Below are 18,562 nucleotides of genomic sequence, written 5' to 3' on the forward strand. Positions count from 1 at the left end.
ACATTGCGCAGAACCACTACGCTATCCCATACGTTACGCAAAGGCGACAACGTACGATATACTAAAACTCCGCGACGTAGTAAAGCCCCGAATTATTATTATTATTATTATTATTATTATTATTATTATTATTATTATTATTATTATTATTATTATTATAATAACACTAAAACTCACCATTGTCAACTAACATCACCTTTGGGGATAGCAGGCCAGAACTGTATATAGAGAGAGTTTGGCCATCTTTTAGATTCTTTTGCCGCTTCGCGATTGGAGCCTCTTTTGACGTCAGAGCCGTCGTTGCGCCGCCCAAAAAGCCTGAATCCAAGCGGAATCCGCTTATCAGCCAGCAGGTGGGCGCCATTGTGATGCAGTCCGCCAGCTGGTCGACACGGGCTTTGTCACGCTCAATGTTATCTTCGTGAAAGCACCCCGGTGTCGAATATTTGAGATTCCACGCAATGAGTCAGTCACGTATACCAACTTTCTGATTTGGGTTCGTGCAGACAGACAAATGGATAACTGTATGCCCACACATTCACTTCGTGTGCTTTATTTACAAGCACGAATGTTTCCGAGTCTTCGGCGCATCGACTCATTGTCATTAACGTATTCCGCATTTTCCTCGCACGAAATGCCGCACGTGGTACGAAAAGCTTTGAGAAAGATTATAACCAGAATCACTGAGTAACCCATGTTGGGATGCTTGGCAAATGTCCCATCTCAATCCCATTATCGCTACATGGAAGGGGTGGAAGAAATAATGTGCCAAATTCGAATTCAAACATTGTAATCGGCCTTTTCACGGTATGCAGAGTTTTTGCCTTGTTTCGCATTACATGGAACCAGCAAATCGAGTTGAACAATGCGCTCTCCCTCCTTCATTCCAGACGGGCCTGGAATCCACGCATCAAATTAATCCTGGCGCTTGGAAAACGGAATTCGCCAGCAGGCGTATAGCGTGAAACAATTTGGGCGCAAACGCTGTACTGTATTGTTTACATTGTGCGCTCAAACACACACTGCCAGTATAACGGTAAATACCGACAACGTAATCTTGCAATGCCCGTCTCATAGGAGCCGGTCGAACACGAACGGAATCCTCATCAGCGACTCAAATCCTCCGTCAGTGGCAGACGGCACGTTTGTCGATATTTCGCGTGGCCAGCCGCCGCTCTCCACGCCAATCCGACCATGTTTACGTGTAACTTTGAAACGAAGAAGGTACCTTTTCTTATACCATAGCGGAGTAGGGCAGAAAGTAGTTCAAATATAATTCAGTGTTGCATCACACTCTCTCAACGTGTCGGTGTGACTACGTGATCCGTTGCGATATAGGCGATTGCAACCATGTGTTACTCGAGATGACCTACAGGCGTAGTGCGACTGTCAGAACCTGATTAATAGGCTGTGCGTCTACATAAACTAATTTACCGACGGTAAGCACGCACGTAATATAACATTAAGTATAACGGCTGGAACAAGCAAACTTCAAGCCCGTCACGTGTGTAAGCAACGATTTTCAGCTGCAGCTGAAAACAAAAAATTGTGTTAAAATCAAAACGTCAAAAATTCGTTTTTGATGTTGTGGGTTTCATATTCTTCCATACATTCATATGTAGGAGAATATCCTTGGTCCCCTTCTATTTCTTATCTATATCAATGATCTACCCCTCTCGATAACCTCACATATAAATCTTTTTGCTGATGACTGCGTAATATATCGTGTAATCTCTTCTCCATCTGATGTCTCAGCCTTACAGAAGGATTTAGACGCTCTGACTTCCTGGTGTCAAACTTGGCTCATGTCATTGAATACTAATAAATATAAATATATGTCGATCAGTCGTACTAGCAGCACCACTAATTCCTACTTCCTTAGTAGTAGTGAACTGGATAATGTAAATACTTGCAATAATAATTCCTGGTGTAATATGCACACGTAAATACTGTGATTTACGTGTGCATGTTACAAATAACCTCTCCTAGAATACCCTTTCATATTAATTCCATAGGAACCAGAGCTAACCAAACACTCGGTTTTATTAAGCGTAATTATTCAAAAGCCCCTCCTGACCTCATACGACAGCTCTATATTTCATTAGTCCGCCCAAAGCTTGAATATGCTTCGTCTATATGGGAACCTCATCATGATCATCTGACCTCCAAATTAGAGCCGCTACAAAATCGAGCCGCCCGCTTCATCTTCTCTGACAATTCCCGTTTTTTTAGCGTAACTCACCTCAAAGAGCGGGACTCTCTCCCGCTTCTTTCTACTCACCGTATCATCGCTCGTCTTTCCTTACTTCATAAATTTTACTATCATAACACTCTTCCTAGATACTCTCTATTTTCACCTCCTCATCACATATCCAATTACCTGGACCACTCTGAGAAACTATTCATCCCATTTAGCGGTACAAATTATTATGCTAACGCCTTCGTCCCTAAGACACCTAAGGACTGGAACAACCTACCCGCCTCCACCGTCGCCGTCCGTCATCCTACGAAGTTTCGGAAGATACTGGAAGCATTATATTTATAGTTGGTGCATCATGTACCACTCTCACCTGTTATTCTGCACGACCTGAGGGTAAATAAAGAAAGAAGAAAGAAAGTACGCAGCATTACCGTCGCTGTGCCAATACGTGGCATTGTAGTCCTGAGGGAACAGTCAGCCCTTCACAACAGCGCAACAGTCACCCATACTGCTTCAGAAGCGTCTGGGAAACCAATTTTAAACACGCAGCTATCACAAAGCACCTTGCCTATCGGAACCCTGTCAGGCGCTCGACACAGAAGCGAGGACACTGACGTTATTCCAGCACGAAATTACCGGTGACCTATTGCTAACAGTTTTCCTCATTCTGTTTTTATTTTCCGTATTCCTATCAGACGACATCATTTTGTGTCAAGGATCGCGTGCACTATTCAAAATTATTGGAACACTGCCTACCGTTACCTTTATAACTCGAGCTGCTTTCTGGTCCCGCGGCAGCGGGTTCGAATCCGGCCGGGTAACTTGGTGGCATGATAACAAGTTGCCTAGGCACGTCGTGCTGTGCAAAGGGCGGTAAATGCGGTCTGCCATATGCGTAGATATGAACGCACGTTTAAAAAAACGCTCATGTGGGCAAGATGACTTTAAGGAGGGACGACCACCGCTCTCTCGCGAATCATCATTCCCTTAACCATAGCTGCCAACTTTGCGTGAAGACTGTCACGTAGCCGTCTAGTGATGGTACAGTGGCTCCTATTACGCTCGTGAAACGGAGAACAATTTCTCGAAGGCCTCAATGTGCGCACCGCTCCGTCTTCTTGACGCACAAACTGACGGCCACCGTTTGACAGACTGATTACGCAACTCATTTCTGCGCCGTTTCTCAGAGTGGGCGGTTCCGAAGGTGCCATTTAGGCGCTTTTATTTTGAACCCATCAAAGCGAAATTTAATATCTTCCGCGAAAACGAAAATGGGCCCACCATCTGTCACCTAAACAGAGACGCTATTCTGACGCGAAAATAATGTAATTGGAGCGCAATCGACGATCGGGTTTCTGGTCGTGAGGGCTGAGCCTCGCTTTACTACGTCTGTAAAACGATACGTCTCTACCTTTTCCCTTTCTCACACAAAATTGCGACGCGTTATTCGACACAACTTTGCGGATCCAGTTTGATGGACAAACCATTTTCCAATGCTGCTTTTCTCTCTCTCTCTCTGTGTTTTCTTCCTGCACCGAAAGTAGTGTCGTGGGTGAGTGCTACTCTGCTTTTTTTTTTTTATTAATACTAACGAAAAATTTCACTTTTGTAGATCTGAATCGCCCTTCGATATCCGTATCTATCATCGTCGCATTTCTTTGACTTTTCAAACTGAAAGGCAGAATGCGGCAATGATATGGAAGGAAGCATCCTGGAGGAATCGGGTAAATTGCATAAGACAATACGAAGACGTTCGGCGTTGTTCTGTTAAGCCATTGTTCTCTTTGTTCGGTTTTTTGTCGCGCACTCCGGAGGCTTTCTCTTTTATTTTTATTTTTTTTTTGTCGGCACAAAATAGGGATTGGTTCTTTCTTCAGTACTCGCTTACTTGTGAAAATCCCGTGTGTGTATATGCATAAACTTAATGGGGCTAAAGTGAAAAAAAAAATCACCATGCAGAATGAACAATGTCGTCACCTTGACACGAAGGGTACGAGAGTCCGTTGCTTCGCTCGTGATGTTGGCGTCATGTTGGCATGAAAGTGACGGCATCACCGGAAGTGCTGAGTTACAGAATCCTATCGGGGGGGGGGGGGGGGGGACAAGTTGCCGAAAAACGAAGTGAACGGAACTAAACACGACACAACAGAGAAAAATATCCCGTACAGTGCAATGTTCATTAGTGTTGCTGGCTCTATGGTGCTGGCACTGTGCATCAGTGGTGGTTGCTGTGATGTCCGTTGGTGACAGTCGGTGGTCCGTTGAGGGGGGATATTGGCCACCTTTAGTTGGTCATAGTTTGCTCCGTTGTGTGGGTGTTCACCCCTCACTATTCTATAGGAACCTATGGGGACCTATAGGGAGCATAGGATCCTATTGGGACGCAGAAACGTGTCTTTTCATTGAGGGGATCGTGGTGGGAGTAGCGAAATTCGTCAGGTGACGAACTCTGCCATATATATCTTCCATTTTTTATATTAGGAAAAAAATAGCCAGAGCTTTTTGTTTTTTATATATGTAATGAAACACACTGGTACAAGTACAGTCGACAATCTGGCACGAAGCTCCGCATCCCCGAGGACTCGTGGATGTAAAACCTGAAAATAAATTAGCCGCGAACAGCAGTAACTTGGAAGTTAACATAATTTGGTTTTGACTTTGAGCGCGTGCGTCAGCGGGGCTACTTCTATCTATCTAACTGAGAAAGTAGATAATTATAAGTACATAGGTTCATCTATATCTTCACTATGCAAATGTCGACTATATTTGTATAGCTTATTGTAGTTTCGAACTCATTGAAAGTAATACTTTCGTGCTTGAAACCTCACCCGAAGTCTCGCTCGTTCGTCTCCCTACGCTGCATCGTACCAGGCTGACGTTCTGTGTTCACGCTAAATACCGTGCGTTACTTGCGTTTCTACAGTTCTTTACATTATCCGCCTACAAGCCGCATCGTATCGCTGTCGAACAGGCATTATCCACCAGCTCACATACTGGAAGGCCGCCTTCAGGATCCAATAGCTGTAAGTGAACACGGACTCAGTACCTTTTACTGCACCACTCAGGGGTTCCCCTAGCAACACGCAATATTGCATCTGGCTTAGCGGATATAAGCTGTCACGCTCCGTTCTTACTGACCGTACGTCGGAATGCTTTCATGCCCCTTTGGCTGCTTAGTCGAAAGCACCGTTATGTTATCGGAGTCAATAGGACGATAAGAGGCAGCGAATATGGAATAATGTGTTCTCATTTGCAAGACACGACATCTGGCGGCCAGTTCGATACTGGTTTCTCTAAGAGTGTGTACATATCCAGCTATTCCTTGGCTTCGACTGGGATGCTCTCATGTGGAATAACTCATAATTTCCAACGGCGCTTTTATTCCAGCCTGGGTAGCTTTCTATGGCGGTCTGTTGTCTAACGCAAGGGCCGTGGAAAGGAGGTGTGTTGGTGCTGTGTCACGAATGGAGAACTTGTTGCCAATTAGTGAAAGACCGTAAGACACAGCTCTCGTTAAATGTAACGTGCAATAGCGGAAAGTTTGAAATTGTGATTTAATTTGACTTAATGACGCTGCTGTGTTTCATGTTCCTACACGACATGAAAGAAAATGGAAAGTAAACTCTGTGCCGCATTTATTTTATTTTGTCATCATCATCATCACTATCGCCATTACTGATACAATAAATGTGTGCGTGAGTGATTTTCTATAAGCGTAGCGAGTCACACTGAACAAGAACTACCATATATCCTATGTCTTTCTCCATGCACGCATACATTTCGCCCACGAAACTTAATTTCCATATCTTAAAGCAGAACGACGACGACAAATACAAGATGATGATGACATGAGGTGTGTTTTGTAATGTAACATCGGCGCTGCTCCGTCCGAAAATACCTCCCGCCTCCCAGCTTTGCAAACGCCTTCGCTGCACATCTTGAACGACGCGACCGAAAACTGCTGGACCTCACGTAAAAAGCTGACGCTTATGCTTGCGGCCGACCGAAGCACGCCAAATGCGCGCAGTCGTTGCAAAATAAACCTGAACGCCACTAGGAATCAAACAAGTACAACCGTGTATATATAGTGATTGCTTCCTTTCTACACGAGTCCCATCCTGCGTTCAATAGCGAACTGCTCCACGTTTCCGCTCCACTGTTTTCCTTTTCTTTTCTGTTTTCTTTTTTTTCTTTTTTACCAGCTGGGTTCTTTTTTCGTGTTTCCTCGGAGGGTTGAACCTGTTGCCCACTACAGGCAACATTTGGCTCCACTCCAAGAGCTGCGACTTTTTCGCTGCATCCGGCTTTATGAAACATCCATTACTTGTTCGTCTCTTCCGACGATGTGCTTCATTTAGAGCACTTCTAACCACGCTTGTGGCGAAATTAATATCGAAGCCCGCATGTGAATGTGTTACCAACGTCGTTATCCTGGTACGAGTATCTGGTGTGCGCTTTTCTCTTTAACTCGACACCTCCTTACATAACGTGCTGGTTATATATCTGTGCTTTGTTGGCGATTTGAGAAACGACAAATCACACGCACGTGGGGATTGAGTAATAAGCGACGTACAGGAAGCTCAGGTCTTCGCCGCTATGTGTTAGTGGATAGGCCGATAGTTAACCACCATCCAATCCGTGCACACAGAAAACGGTACTTTGTTTAGGACGGAAAATGAAAATTGTACAACCGACGAACCCTCTCGTTTAATTGTTCTGTAACGTACGTCTTCACAGTGGTACAAGTGTGGGTTGACGTTAGTTCATGAATAGCTTATTATCGAGAAATGACAAACGCTTCACAGATTCTGTGCGCGCTGAATGTTTGCATACGACATATTTTCGAGGGGCCATTCCTATCTGAACGCTCAATTGTCTTTTTCTTTTTACTGGTACTGTGGCGGGCTAAAAGGTAACAACACTCTGGGAAAAACTTTCTAGTTTACCATACTGATACTTCATTTTTAGTATTGGTCGCATTTTTATCGTTTTTATGTTCTAATACACTGCATGCAGCGACGTCGGTGCATCTCTTCCAGATCCATGGCGTTTCGTAAGGGCTGAAACACTTCTTCTCGTTCTCTATCTCCCACATTCCCAATTTCATCTCACGAACGGAAAAAAATCCCTCAGTTTGTGAGAAAAGGTCTTAAAACGGGAGATTGGACTCGAAAGTCGGGATTAAAGACCCGCCAAGACCAGCAAAGTCATTGACAGCCGAACCACGTAGCCACATTCTAACCCGAAGCAATGCCTTTTCATCCGCTTATTTATCGCCTCCAACCAACGAGCTCTTTGCTCCGGGTATATATGCGATAAAAACGGCGGTAGTGAACAGGTCTCGGCCCGGCGAATAAATAAATGTTGAGTTTTGCTCGCGAAATTTTCGCCGCACGAAATGGAAAGTACCTCATTTGCAGGGGTCTCGCCGTTAAGAGCGCTTTTAAGCGCGGGGGGGAGGGGGAAATGTCTAGGGCGAAGGATTTCACTCGCACTGTGCGTTTTTCCCTTAGATTGAAACCGGGAGCTAAATGGCTGGCTCGCCCTCTACGCTCGCCAGGTGTTCCCAATGACTGCATTTCGCATGTTTCTTCCGGTATGGTTTCTATGTTCGGGAAACTTTACTCGGCCGTGCTCAGCTGTGGGGACTTGGATGACTCGTGCATTTCTCGGCCTCATAGTCTGTACAGTAAGAAGCCGAGCAATGTTCGTTTGTGGGAGACGACAGTTTCGGGCTTTGTTAACTTCTGGACAGCCTCATCTATCTTCAGCGAGCATATATTATTCACCCGTAAAGCGTGCTTTGCCCGCAACGCAGTATTGCTATGTGCGAAAACTAACTTGCGTGCAGCCAGTTCAGCGACGCTGTGCGATGGATGCTTCCATTATCGAAGCACGCCATTTCTCGCGTGAAATTCAAATGCAGCTGATGCGTTCAGAGTGTAAGCCGATTAAGAGCGCACCAAAGTGTGTTTTTATGATAAACCAAATAAGGCCGTTGAAATGCGCTTCTCACGGTAGCCGTATTTTCCCATTAGACTACGCAGTTACTTAAAGTAACGTAGCTGTAACTCAATGTGAACTTGCAGGTATACGAAGAACACTAAATACTGCATTGCCGGTGACGCAGAATGCTTACGTAAATCCGGGACGGCGTGCGTATTTTTGCCGATACGCTGTCGTGGTTGATAAAACATGGCTTAACCGTGCGGTGTAATTTGACGTGTGACGCCACTGAAATGTGTACCCGTACTACAACATAAAGAAATGTAGAATGAATGCATGTTACGTGTTTTGCGTTCGGAGTGTGCTGTATCGATTGCAGTGTCCGATTGCTTCTTCATTTGTCCTTGCAGGTTGTGCATTTGTCAAGTTTAGTAGTCACAATGAAGCACAGGCAGCTATCAACGGCCTCCATGGCAGCCAAACAATGCCGGTAAGATTTTCTAACCTACGTTTTTTCGTTTTGTTCTCGTTATTCTCAGGTCGCCCCGTTGCCCATGATTGCGAATAGCGTACCGATACAACCTGAACGTGCTATAACCCCTTTTCATATAATTTACCTGGGAGTGTCTCGCCATCCCAAAATCCATTCTGTTGACTCTTTCCCTGTCTTCTGCACCGTAATCTTCCTTCCACACTCCCTATCGGAGGCCGCCAACCGGCGTTGCACCTCCGCCCGCATTGAAATGCCGCGAACTTTGACCTTTCTGCGGTATGCGAGTATGATGACGCATGTGCTTGTTTTCTTACTTTCTGTCAGGCATCGAATGTCTGGAAACTTCTGACGGGCACTTTCACTCATTAGCGCAGTAGATGGCCGTACGACGTAAAACGGGGGTTTATGCTTTCTTCTGACCGACGTAGACACCTCCTTTCGACACTCACCGGCCCCAAGATGCGGGCTCAGTGGCAACACGACATAGCTCACTCCCTTCTCTCGGATGTAGACCCCACGCTTTTTCTCGTAATTCCTCCGCGACTACCGCGCCCCTTTACTGCACTCTTCCACCGCATGAGGCTTAAAGTTGTCTTTACACCTGCCTTTAAACACCGTCTCGGCTCCACCTCGTCTTCCCTCTGTCCCACTTGTGGAGTGCACGGCGACCTCTGACACGTCATCCTGACTTGAGGGCAATATCACCACGAGCGTGCACTGATGGAAGTTTCTATGCAACGTATTGACAAGCGGCCGTTCAACCTCGCGAAGAGCCTCGGACCGTTGTCAAACGCTGCCCACCAGATGCAAGGCCTTCGTCTTCTTGCGGAGTACTTGTGCTCCACCGGTCTGGTGACGGATCTCTGAAAGTGCTCCCCCATAATCATCCCCTCATCCGTTTCCAATGCGCCAATGGGGTGGTGTACCCCTCAGCGGCGGTGAATCGCCCACCTCATCATCATCCGATGTATGTGTGTGTGTGACCGACGTAGTGTACCTATTTTATTCTCGCATATGGGAGTGCCATTCGACTAAAAAAATGTGCGAGAACTCATCCTGTTTTTCATCTGCACACGAAATCCCCACGGACGGGGTGACTAAGCTGGCATTTGAGAAGTGAACTGGAAAAACCGACCGGAAGAGCGAATACTTCTCTTCCAATTCCGCTTCAATATATTCTAAAGATTTCTGTAGCGCTTCGTATTTCGGGAATCCAAACGTAAATGAAAGACGTTAAGCACAGCTGAACATATTCGGAGACTCGTTACCATGAGAATGTGCGCGCCATCGAGATATTTTTTGTTATTGAATTTCGCTGCTCAGACTGTTTCCGAGAACAAAGACACGGTGAGCTATCTCAATGGAAGGCTTTCTAGTCTTATTATGTTGCACGGGGGCGATGGATACTGTACAGCATTAAGTTGTTCTTATTCCTCTGCTGGCACGAGAGCGGATCTAGGATTTTTCTGAGGGGGGTCCTGCCTTGGACAGAGCCCTACTAAACTACCTTAGGTCAATTGAAACTCTATGTAACGACAGAAATTGAGGGGGCTCTGGACATCCAGACCCACCCCCTAGATCCGCCTCTGGCTAGCACCAGGTAAGTAATGAACAATGTAAAAGCGGTCAGGATTATTCGTAAATTGTGGTAATATAAAATACATGGTCCGTACAGTTTAATGGGAGCTAAGGTGCCGCAGTCATTCCATAATGCTATAAGGTGAAAATAACACGTACGATCTAAATTTGTAATGTACTTGATGAGTACTTTGCAAAGGACCTAGTACTTTACTTCAAGTACATTTGTAATATGGTACTTTGCTTAAAGTACAACAGGTGCTAGGTACTTGGCACTTTACTTCAAGTACAATTTTCAGGTACTTTGCCCGTCACTGCCATGAACGCAACCCGGCCTAGACCCAACCCGCGTTTCGATAGTAAGGACCCCAGCAGACACGTGCTACGCTTTTAAAATGTATGTTGGAAATTAAACAAATAATTAAGAAAGGAAATGACTCACAAAAAATTTAATCTGAGTCAGGCCCGACAATTCTTAGTCCAATAATTCAAGACCTGAACCAGTCCAGCGCCCAAGGCTGGGCCCGGATTCTCGGGCCAGCCCTATCCCTTGCGGAGCTCGGTTACGTTTCTTACCTGTGCACCCTCCAACTGTTTGTGCGCAGCAGGACTTAAAACATGACGAAATAAATTAGTATTCAACTATATTTAAGCAAAAACTTTCACCTGCATGCTATTGTAGGCGTCCAGGGTTGTTGATGTGTAAGAACAACTACTACATGAATGACGATGGGATAAGGTGATTCATCGCAACAATTGCAATTACAATTGCAATTACAATTGGTGTGCAAGAAGGTTTTTTCGGAGGTTCATGCTGTAGCAGCGCAAGAAGACAACACGTGAAAGAATAGACGGAACACGGATGTGTTGCGTCATTTCGACTATTTGGTGTGTAGTCCTCCCGCGCTTCACTTGTCGGCGAAAAAAAAAAAGCACAGTAGAGCATGCAGAAGCCATAGACGGTACTGTCGTGTTGGTGAACAAAGGTTGGCCCATGTGGTCGTAGCCGGATGGGTGTCTTTCCCGATCGTAACGTCTTTGCACTCTACAAACGCTTTCTTTCGTTTCTTTCTTTTGCTTTACGCTTCTTTGTCTACCTGTCTTTCTTTTGGTTTTTCGGACGAAAAACACTTGGCTCGATTAGGAAACGATCGTCACTCGATTAATATCAAGTGCAAATTTCCAATGTTCTGAAATTGTATTTCCCAATGATTAGCTATATTCAATCTCCGAATCATTCATCAATGCATTGTTGTGATGCAAAGAAGTATCCTAAGATGGCGGCTAGGTAGAGGAAATATCTGTTCATTTCGACTGACGCTATTCGTTACTGTTATTCGCATGGAAACGAGACTACTTGACGCAAGAATCCATATCCGCAATGCGCAGTTTGATCGGATCAGGGCCAAGCGTAATGGCAATTCGATGTAAACATTCCACTCATATTGCGGCAGAAGGTGAGCTGCGTTTTTACTCGGTTGCGACAGAAGGCCCTGTTCTCATTTGTTACCACTGGATAACGTTCCTGTCGTTGTTCAGGTCAAATTTGGCGTAGCAGGTGTTCGTTCCACAAATGCAACTTTGGTTGTTACGAACGTGTACGCTGTTCAATGCGGCTCTCATCATGCACATCGGCTTCTACAGGTACAGATATATTAGACACGAAAGAGAACATATAGGACACCTGCCGTTCAGTCTCGTTCAGCCCGACTGAAAAAGGCAGCACCTCCTTTTCCTCCACTCTGCCAGGACAGTTCATTTCGGCTCACGTGCATTTCAGCAAACAAACAAAAGAAAACAAACAAGGATTTGCGCTCGACGCAAAATTATGCCGTTCAACAATTTCGCAGTTGGCATTCATTTTCAGATACACTCTTTTTATTATTTCGCAAATAAATATCCGAGTACCTTAGTGGTGTTGCTGGTAAAAGTGCTCGCCGTTGTCGGCCGCACATAGGATGGGCATCGTCACGGCTGACACCCTCGGAAAATGTGCGTCCTGGGCCGGCTTCTAAGGGAACTGTGCCGACATATGTCTGAAAGCGTCTGAGGAAAACCCAGGAAGGACACCAGACAGCACATCCGGCACCGGGATCCGAACCGGGGTACCTCCCAGCCTCGACGTGACATGGCCAGCACGCTGAGCCACTGAGCCACGCGAGCTGGTGTCCAAGTTCTGTAGTTTCAGATCCCGGCCACAGGATGTGGGGGCTTAATCGCTTGCACGCGTTACCCAAGCATCACAATGTACTGAAAGTCGAGTGCAATAGGGGTGGACGGGTAGGTGGAAGGCCTTGAACAGACTCGTGAAGCCAAAGAACATTGATAAGACATGTACCGTCTACCCCTATTGCACTCGAGTTTCAGTACATTGTGCTGCTTGGGTACGAGCTAACGAGGCGCGGTGCACTCGTCGAGAAGGACGTGTTTCATCACGTGCCCTTCTCGACGAGTGCACCGCAGATAGAAGATTTGTGAATGCACGAACCGATTCCTCTTAATAGGAGAATGATAATAGAAATAGAAAGTCTGCGAATGATAGACATCCTATATGCTGATTACAGAGAGTTTGTTTGCGTATTACAGTGTGCTCATTCCGAGAAACGATGTATTAGATTGTGGCCTAGCACGTTCTGTTTAATCGTATCGAATCAATCACACGTCTCTGATCACGATGGCTCAGCGACAATTCTCAAATTAGAAAATTCCAAGAAGCAAGCCGGTCAATACCGATCAACAGGCCCATAACTGCACACTTCCATCTGCGCCACGCGCGCCGTTCTGAGGATGTGTATCGGCTATTTCTGGCCCGAGGCCAGCTGCGCGCAACGCAAAAGGACGATCCCAATTTGGCAGATGCGTTCAGCGCTAGACGCATAGGGCTCATTAATTCCCCAGTTTCGAAGAACAAAAATCGGTACGTGGACAACGTGCACCCTTCTCTGATAAGTGTGTCCTCCGAAAATTTATCTCACTGATAAAACCGGGATTATGTTATATATCCACTCGTAGAACGCCAGTCTTTTCTGAACGCGACTATTACGGTCGTCGCACGAGCAGTACCCGACCAAACCGCGGTTATCGTGAACCACGGTGTGTTGTTGTCACACGGCAGTTTGTGACACGTTAGCAGTGACTACGTGACTGTGACACAAGCGCCAGGTATATTGTGATTACGCTGTATAGCATGAAAAGAAAAGGTGGTAATTATCGTGGTAATTAAAAGGCTTATCAATCATTCAATACACTATACGCACATGATTATTTGCGGGAAATGTCATTACCCGCGTATTGACGTCGGGAAATCCGAATCCCGAAACCGAGGTTACCAAGCTCGGTTTCCCATAACCGCGGTTAGCGGCGTAACCTCCGTTCGGTCGGCAGTGTGACTGCGGCGAACGGCGGTTATGTGAAACTGCGGTTAGCGCTGCACGTGTGACAAGGGTATACATCGTAGAACTGAATCTGACTTTCGAAAATGCAGCAGGAGAGTAGATGTTGTCGCATGTAGATTTAAAAGAGGCGGAACGCTTTTGCGAAGGATAAGCATTAATGATGATCAGTCGTGTCTGGTTACCTTTGTTGCTCCTAAAAGTATTTCCCCCTTGTCATCTGATCGCGCTCTCTGGATCATAGGATGGCTTCTACGCTTCTGTCGGGTTCCCTGCGATATTACGGACAACGTGAAGGGCGCGTTCTCTTGTCCGGAAACAATGTGAAGGATTACCGTAATCCTTACGTAAGCCTATCACGTCAAAAATGCAGCCTGCTTGCTTCGAAATAATTGTGAGGGTATTACTTCGTGCGTTTAGTCGGTTCCAAAGTGTACTGAAACAGCTATCATGTAGGGTTGCGTAACTATAGGGAGGGATGAAACTTTATTTACAATTGCGTTGATATGTAGTCCTTCTTGCGTGTACGCTCTCATTGCGTGCAATGCGTTGTCCAAAAGTAATGCACCGAGGAATAGCGAAGGAAGAAATGTACGAAAGAGCGCATTTTGTCTGTATTCGCAGCATCGTATACGTTCACACCTTTCGAAGCACTTCTACCTTGAATGTGACCGTAGGACCGTAATTTTGGTCAACGTAATTTGTCCCTCAGGAACTGCACCAGCACCAGCGCATGCTTTTTTGAGGTACAGCTTGGGACAAAAGTTCACAGAACACCGGGGCGTCGCATTTCTCCATTGGAGCAACACCATAGCAGCAAACAGGAGCGTACATACATACTGAGGGATGGACAGAATAGCCGGTCACCCGTTTCTTATTCCATCTCTTCCTGATAGCCAGCAGGGGACAGCTCCGATGGAGAAATACGCCAGTGCCGTGTTCCGTAAAGTTTTGTACCAAGCTGTACTCAACACTAAGTAACAACAAAACTATAAGACACTGAAGCTTTCCTTTGTGACCTCTCTTTTGCAGCCACGTGGTACTTGTCGTCCCTCTCTTAATTTGTATTCTTTACCCTCTCCCTTTTTGTATGTTCACGTGTGTGCCATCCGAATGCATATATATATATATATATATATATAGATTAGAAGCTTAGGAGGGCGGTTGACCACGAGAATGAAATAAGCAGGAAAAATCAGAAGACGACAAAGAGCTTACAGGAAAACAAAAAGGGGAGTTTATTAACACATATAGGGATAGGGGTCGACGTTATATATATATATATATATATGTATTTGTAACTCTAGTGCTGTTATTTTTGTACCTGACGAAATGCAGTCCACTGCATGAAAGCTTGTATCCAATAAAGGAAAGCTTCAGTGTTTTATAGTTTTGTTGTTACTTTTGCCAAGTGCATCTTTAGTCAACGCTCTACGTTCTTCGACTGCTACTCAACACACGTGAAAATAAAATGTATTTTCGATTAAACTAATCGTTTTCCCCCTCTTTCCCTGTAACCCGCTCCTTCATACGAGCTTGTACCTGATGTGTGATTTTCCATTTATTTTTCAAAGCGCTGATTTAAAGCAACTCGCATCCCATCCCTTCCATTCCAAACCTTAACTACGGTGTTAACTAGCGCTTAATAGGTGTGATGATAATGGATTATCACTAGGGTTCCGGGTTTTCGGATTTATCCGAAAAACGCACGCCGGCAAAATTTAATGATTTATACGAAAAAAGTCTGCATTTGCGGTGGTTCATATAACCGAGAGCTCAGCAGGAAAGTCCATGCCCCGGTTGACGAAGTTCGCTTTCTTTTGTGTCGACTGTCAAAGTTGCCCCGTATCGTGAGTTAGCAGCCCCTGCCACAGGGACAGCTGGATTCTCTTGACTAATTCCACTGTGCAGCAGTCTTCCACAATGCGCGAAGTATGAGCGTAATGCGAGTGAATAGAAACTTCGGCATTGGAGTCACTGAATACCGTACCCTGTTTAGGGACTCTGCCTTGTAATTACCTCATACCCTTGATGCTTCTAATTAATAAAAAATGTTCGACATAAAGCGGTGTTGAGGTATAATTTCGGCGATATCCCAGGTCTACTTGGAAATGTCCAGCGCTTAAGGCTTCCCTTACAGGGTTCGCCCTCCCAGTCCCTTTTCTACTGCACATAATCATTTGAAAATAAAGGAATCTGAATGTTTCCCTGTTTGTGTGCACCATGCTTCCGCCACAGCGGCGGTGAATCGCCCGCCTCATCATCATCCAATGTATGTGTGTGTCGCCTTCCTTCTCCAAATGGGCAACGGAGCACAGCTGACATAAAAATTGTCTTCTTGAAAGGGAAGCATACTGCTGCAAACCAAACAGTAAGATGGGGCGCAAGCGAATGATGTCTTGTGACTATGTCTTGGGATATTAGGTTTTCGAGATGATTTCGAGAAGCTTACGCCCCTAGGTGATCGTGATACAGATGTCGTTGCGTGCAAGTTCTGACGCATAACAGTAAGCGTTCCGACTATAATGAATTCAGAAAACCCGAAACCCTAATTATTACTTGACGTAAGTACCGAAGAAGTCATTTCTGCACATTGCCCTGGCAGAATTCGCCTGGGGTTGCGTGGGTCAGCTAGAATTCCGAAACCAGAAAATTCCAGTTCACCGCACGCGTATGACGTGCATGTCGCGGGCGCAAATCATGTGCCGTCGCACCTTAGTGTACAGTGCTTGTCAACCGCTATCGCCTACTACCTGCAATGAGCCGCACGTTTACTTCAGAGAATGACGGTTCAGTCAACATGTGCTTTGAAGATTGGAAGCTTCTGTTTGCAAATGTGTGTGCGCACCCACGCGCAAAGGCATGACCCGCCATTCTCACTCCCTTGAGTCGAAAGTCCGTCATCCCCCGAGGATCTCTGGCCCGGGATGATCAACATCGGCCTCTGGAACGCAATCAGTGCAAGCAAACACTCGGCGCAACGGGCAGATTGGATATCTGCTTGCTTTGTTGCAGACGAGCTGTAGACAAATGATGTTGACGCTTGCGTTCCGCGTAGAATGCAGCCTCGGATTGAACCACAGGCAGTGGCAGGGCATTTCAGGATTGTATGCTCACTGTTGTACGGACCTGCTGAGTTCGACTGGGATGCAGTGATTTGCACCTTGAAAATGTGTGGAATTGTTTTGTCTCAGCGCTATCGCTTCTCTGTGGTACGTCTGTATGTGCACTTCAGCGATTGACAAACTTGACTGCTGTTATGCGTTGCTGAGCCTGATCCGCTAGAGAAGACTGATGCATCTTTCTTACTAAACATGAATACTAAAGAAGGAATAAAATACTAAAAAGGAATAAAAATTAAGGACTGAGTTACGTAGGACGGACTTACGGGCCAGCCATTTGCATTGCGTTGAGGTTTTGCGCTTCCTTTTGATTCTTCTCTGAGGAAAAAGCTTACACGCTTCCCATCGAGCCTTCCTTGAGGTTAAGAACAAGGAAGGAACTGTTAGGGCTTAAAAACCACAATCGAACTCATTCATATCAAGCACGGAAAGAAATACTGTTCATGAAGTGTACACTGCGCTCAGACGCCATCTCGTCAGACACCAGTCTGTCTCGATATTACCTCAATCGTACTACGCACGAGGGAAGTTACCTTCTTCCAGTATACGCTGGCTTGGTCGCCTCACTTTAGCTATGCATCATGTATTCCACGTCCGAACCGCACATAATTACGTAGTTATGTTTTTGAGGGTGTCAGCTACAGTTGTAAGCTTTCTGATAGCGTTGTGAGGTTCGTCACTGACATGCATTACGCGTCGCTGCTTTTCCTTTTCAATTCCGCTGTGAAGAGTAACATTAACCCTCACTCTTCCTTCATTATAAGGAACACCAGAAGCCGCGATACGTCCGCACAATTTAATAGAATGTAATTTAATAGAACAGGGGACCCAAGTGCCTCAGATAGCGCTGTTCTCCACTACGTATGCCCAGAACCTAAAGCCGGTTTTAGTTTAACCTAAAGCTTTAGGTTTTAGCCGCCCACACTATTTTTCGAAAATAGAGTGGTGCACCAAAGCTGGCTTGCGTTCGTGTCACGGCCGGCGACAATCCGCGTGAACGTGCTGCTAACGACGCACTATGTTTATAACAAAAGATTTTCTTATTTCTTTTCCTTTCCCTTTTCCTTTTCCTTTTGTAATCCCTCGCTGTTAGCCGTAGCGGCGCTGCAATCCTGGAACGCAGGTGCACCGCTGCGCATTATGTGCACACCTTATTCGATGATCATTGCTCTGCGAGAGACCGCTGCGTACATTGTAGGCGCTTGCGTTTTGAGTCCCCTATTCCCACGCACCTTATTCTAAAATCCTCTGCAGTCACTACGTACCAGAGAGTCGAACCGAACCTGAACCGAAAAACGTCATATTAACCGTTATTTTTAGCCGAACTGAACCGAGCCGAAACTATTGGCGCCATCTTGGAGCTGAACCGGAACTGAACCGTTAAAAAAAATTCGGTAACCGGTTCAAATAACGGTTCACATCTACCGAAATTACTGACAGTGGGAAAAAATTTATTAGGCTACGAGATAGGTTATAGCTACGAGATGCCAGAAGCGTATACGAAGAGGGGAGTCAAGTCCTGTAGATCACATAAACAAAATACAGAATACAGAATCTTCAGTGTCGGTTTCTGTATTTTGTCTACGAGATGCCACTGGAGATAAATAGCGTTGACGTCATAATGTTAAGAAAAGTAAAGTTTTAATGCGATTTTTTATCACGTTAGGTAACACACCCTGTTTGTGCAAAGGGCAGGCAGACAAACCTTTCGTGTAACATCACGGCACCATTATTATTATTATGTGCGAAGCGTCAAATAATGGTACGACCCCTGTTCTAAAGAATATCTGATTTAATAGTGCAGGTTCCTCGTCCTCCGTGTTCAACCATC

General features: G+C 45.6%; 1 protein-coding gene across 12 annotated transcripts in view; it reads left to right on the forward strand.

Moving 5' to 3' along the window:
- Window positions 1-18,562, forward strand: part of LOC135385833 (CUGBP Elav-like family member 4) — a 455,429-nt gene that overhangs the window by 409,793 nt on the left and 27,074 nt on the right. For all 12 annotated transcript variants that reach the window (XM_064615382.1, XM_064615379.1, XM_064615375.1 and 9 more), the window contains one exon: window positions 8,557-8,636. In XM_064615382.1, coding sequence (XP_064471452.1) covers window positions 8,557-8,636 — 80 coding nt within the window. The remainder of the gene's footprint in view (window positions 1-8,556; window positions 8,637-18,562) is intronic.

The sequence above is a fragment of the Ornithodoros turicata genome, chromosome 2, assembly GCF_037126465.1.
Source record: "Ornithodoros turicata isolate Travis chromosome 2, ASM3712646v1, whole genome shotgun sequence".
Taxonomy (NCBI): Eukaryota; Metazoa; Arthropoda; class Arachnida; order Ixodida; family Argasidae; genus Ornithodoros; species Ornithodoros turicata.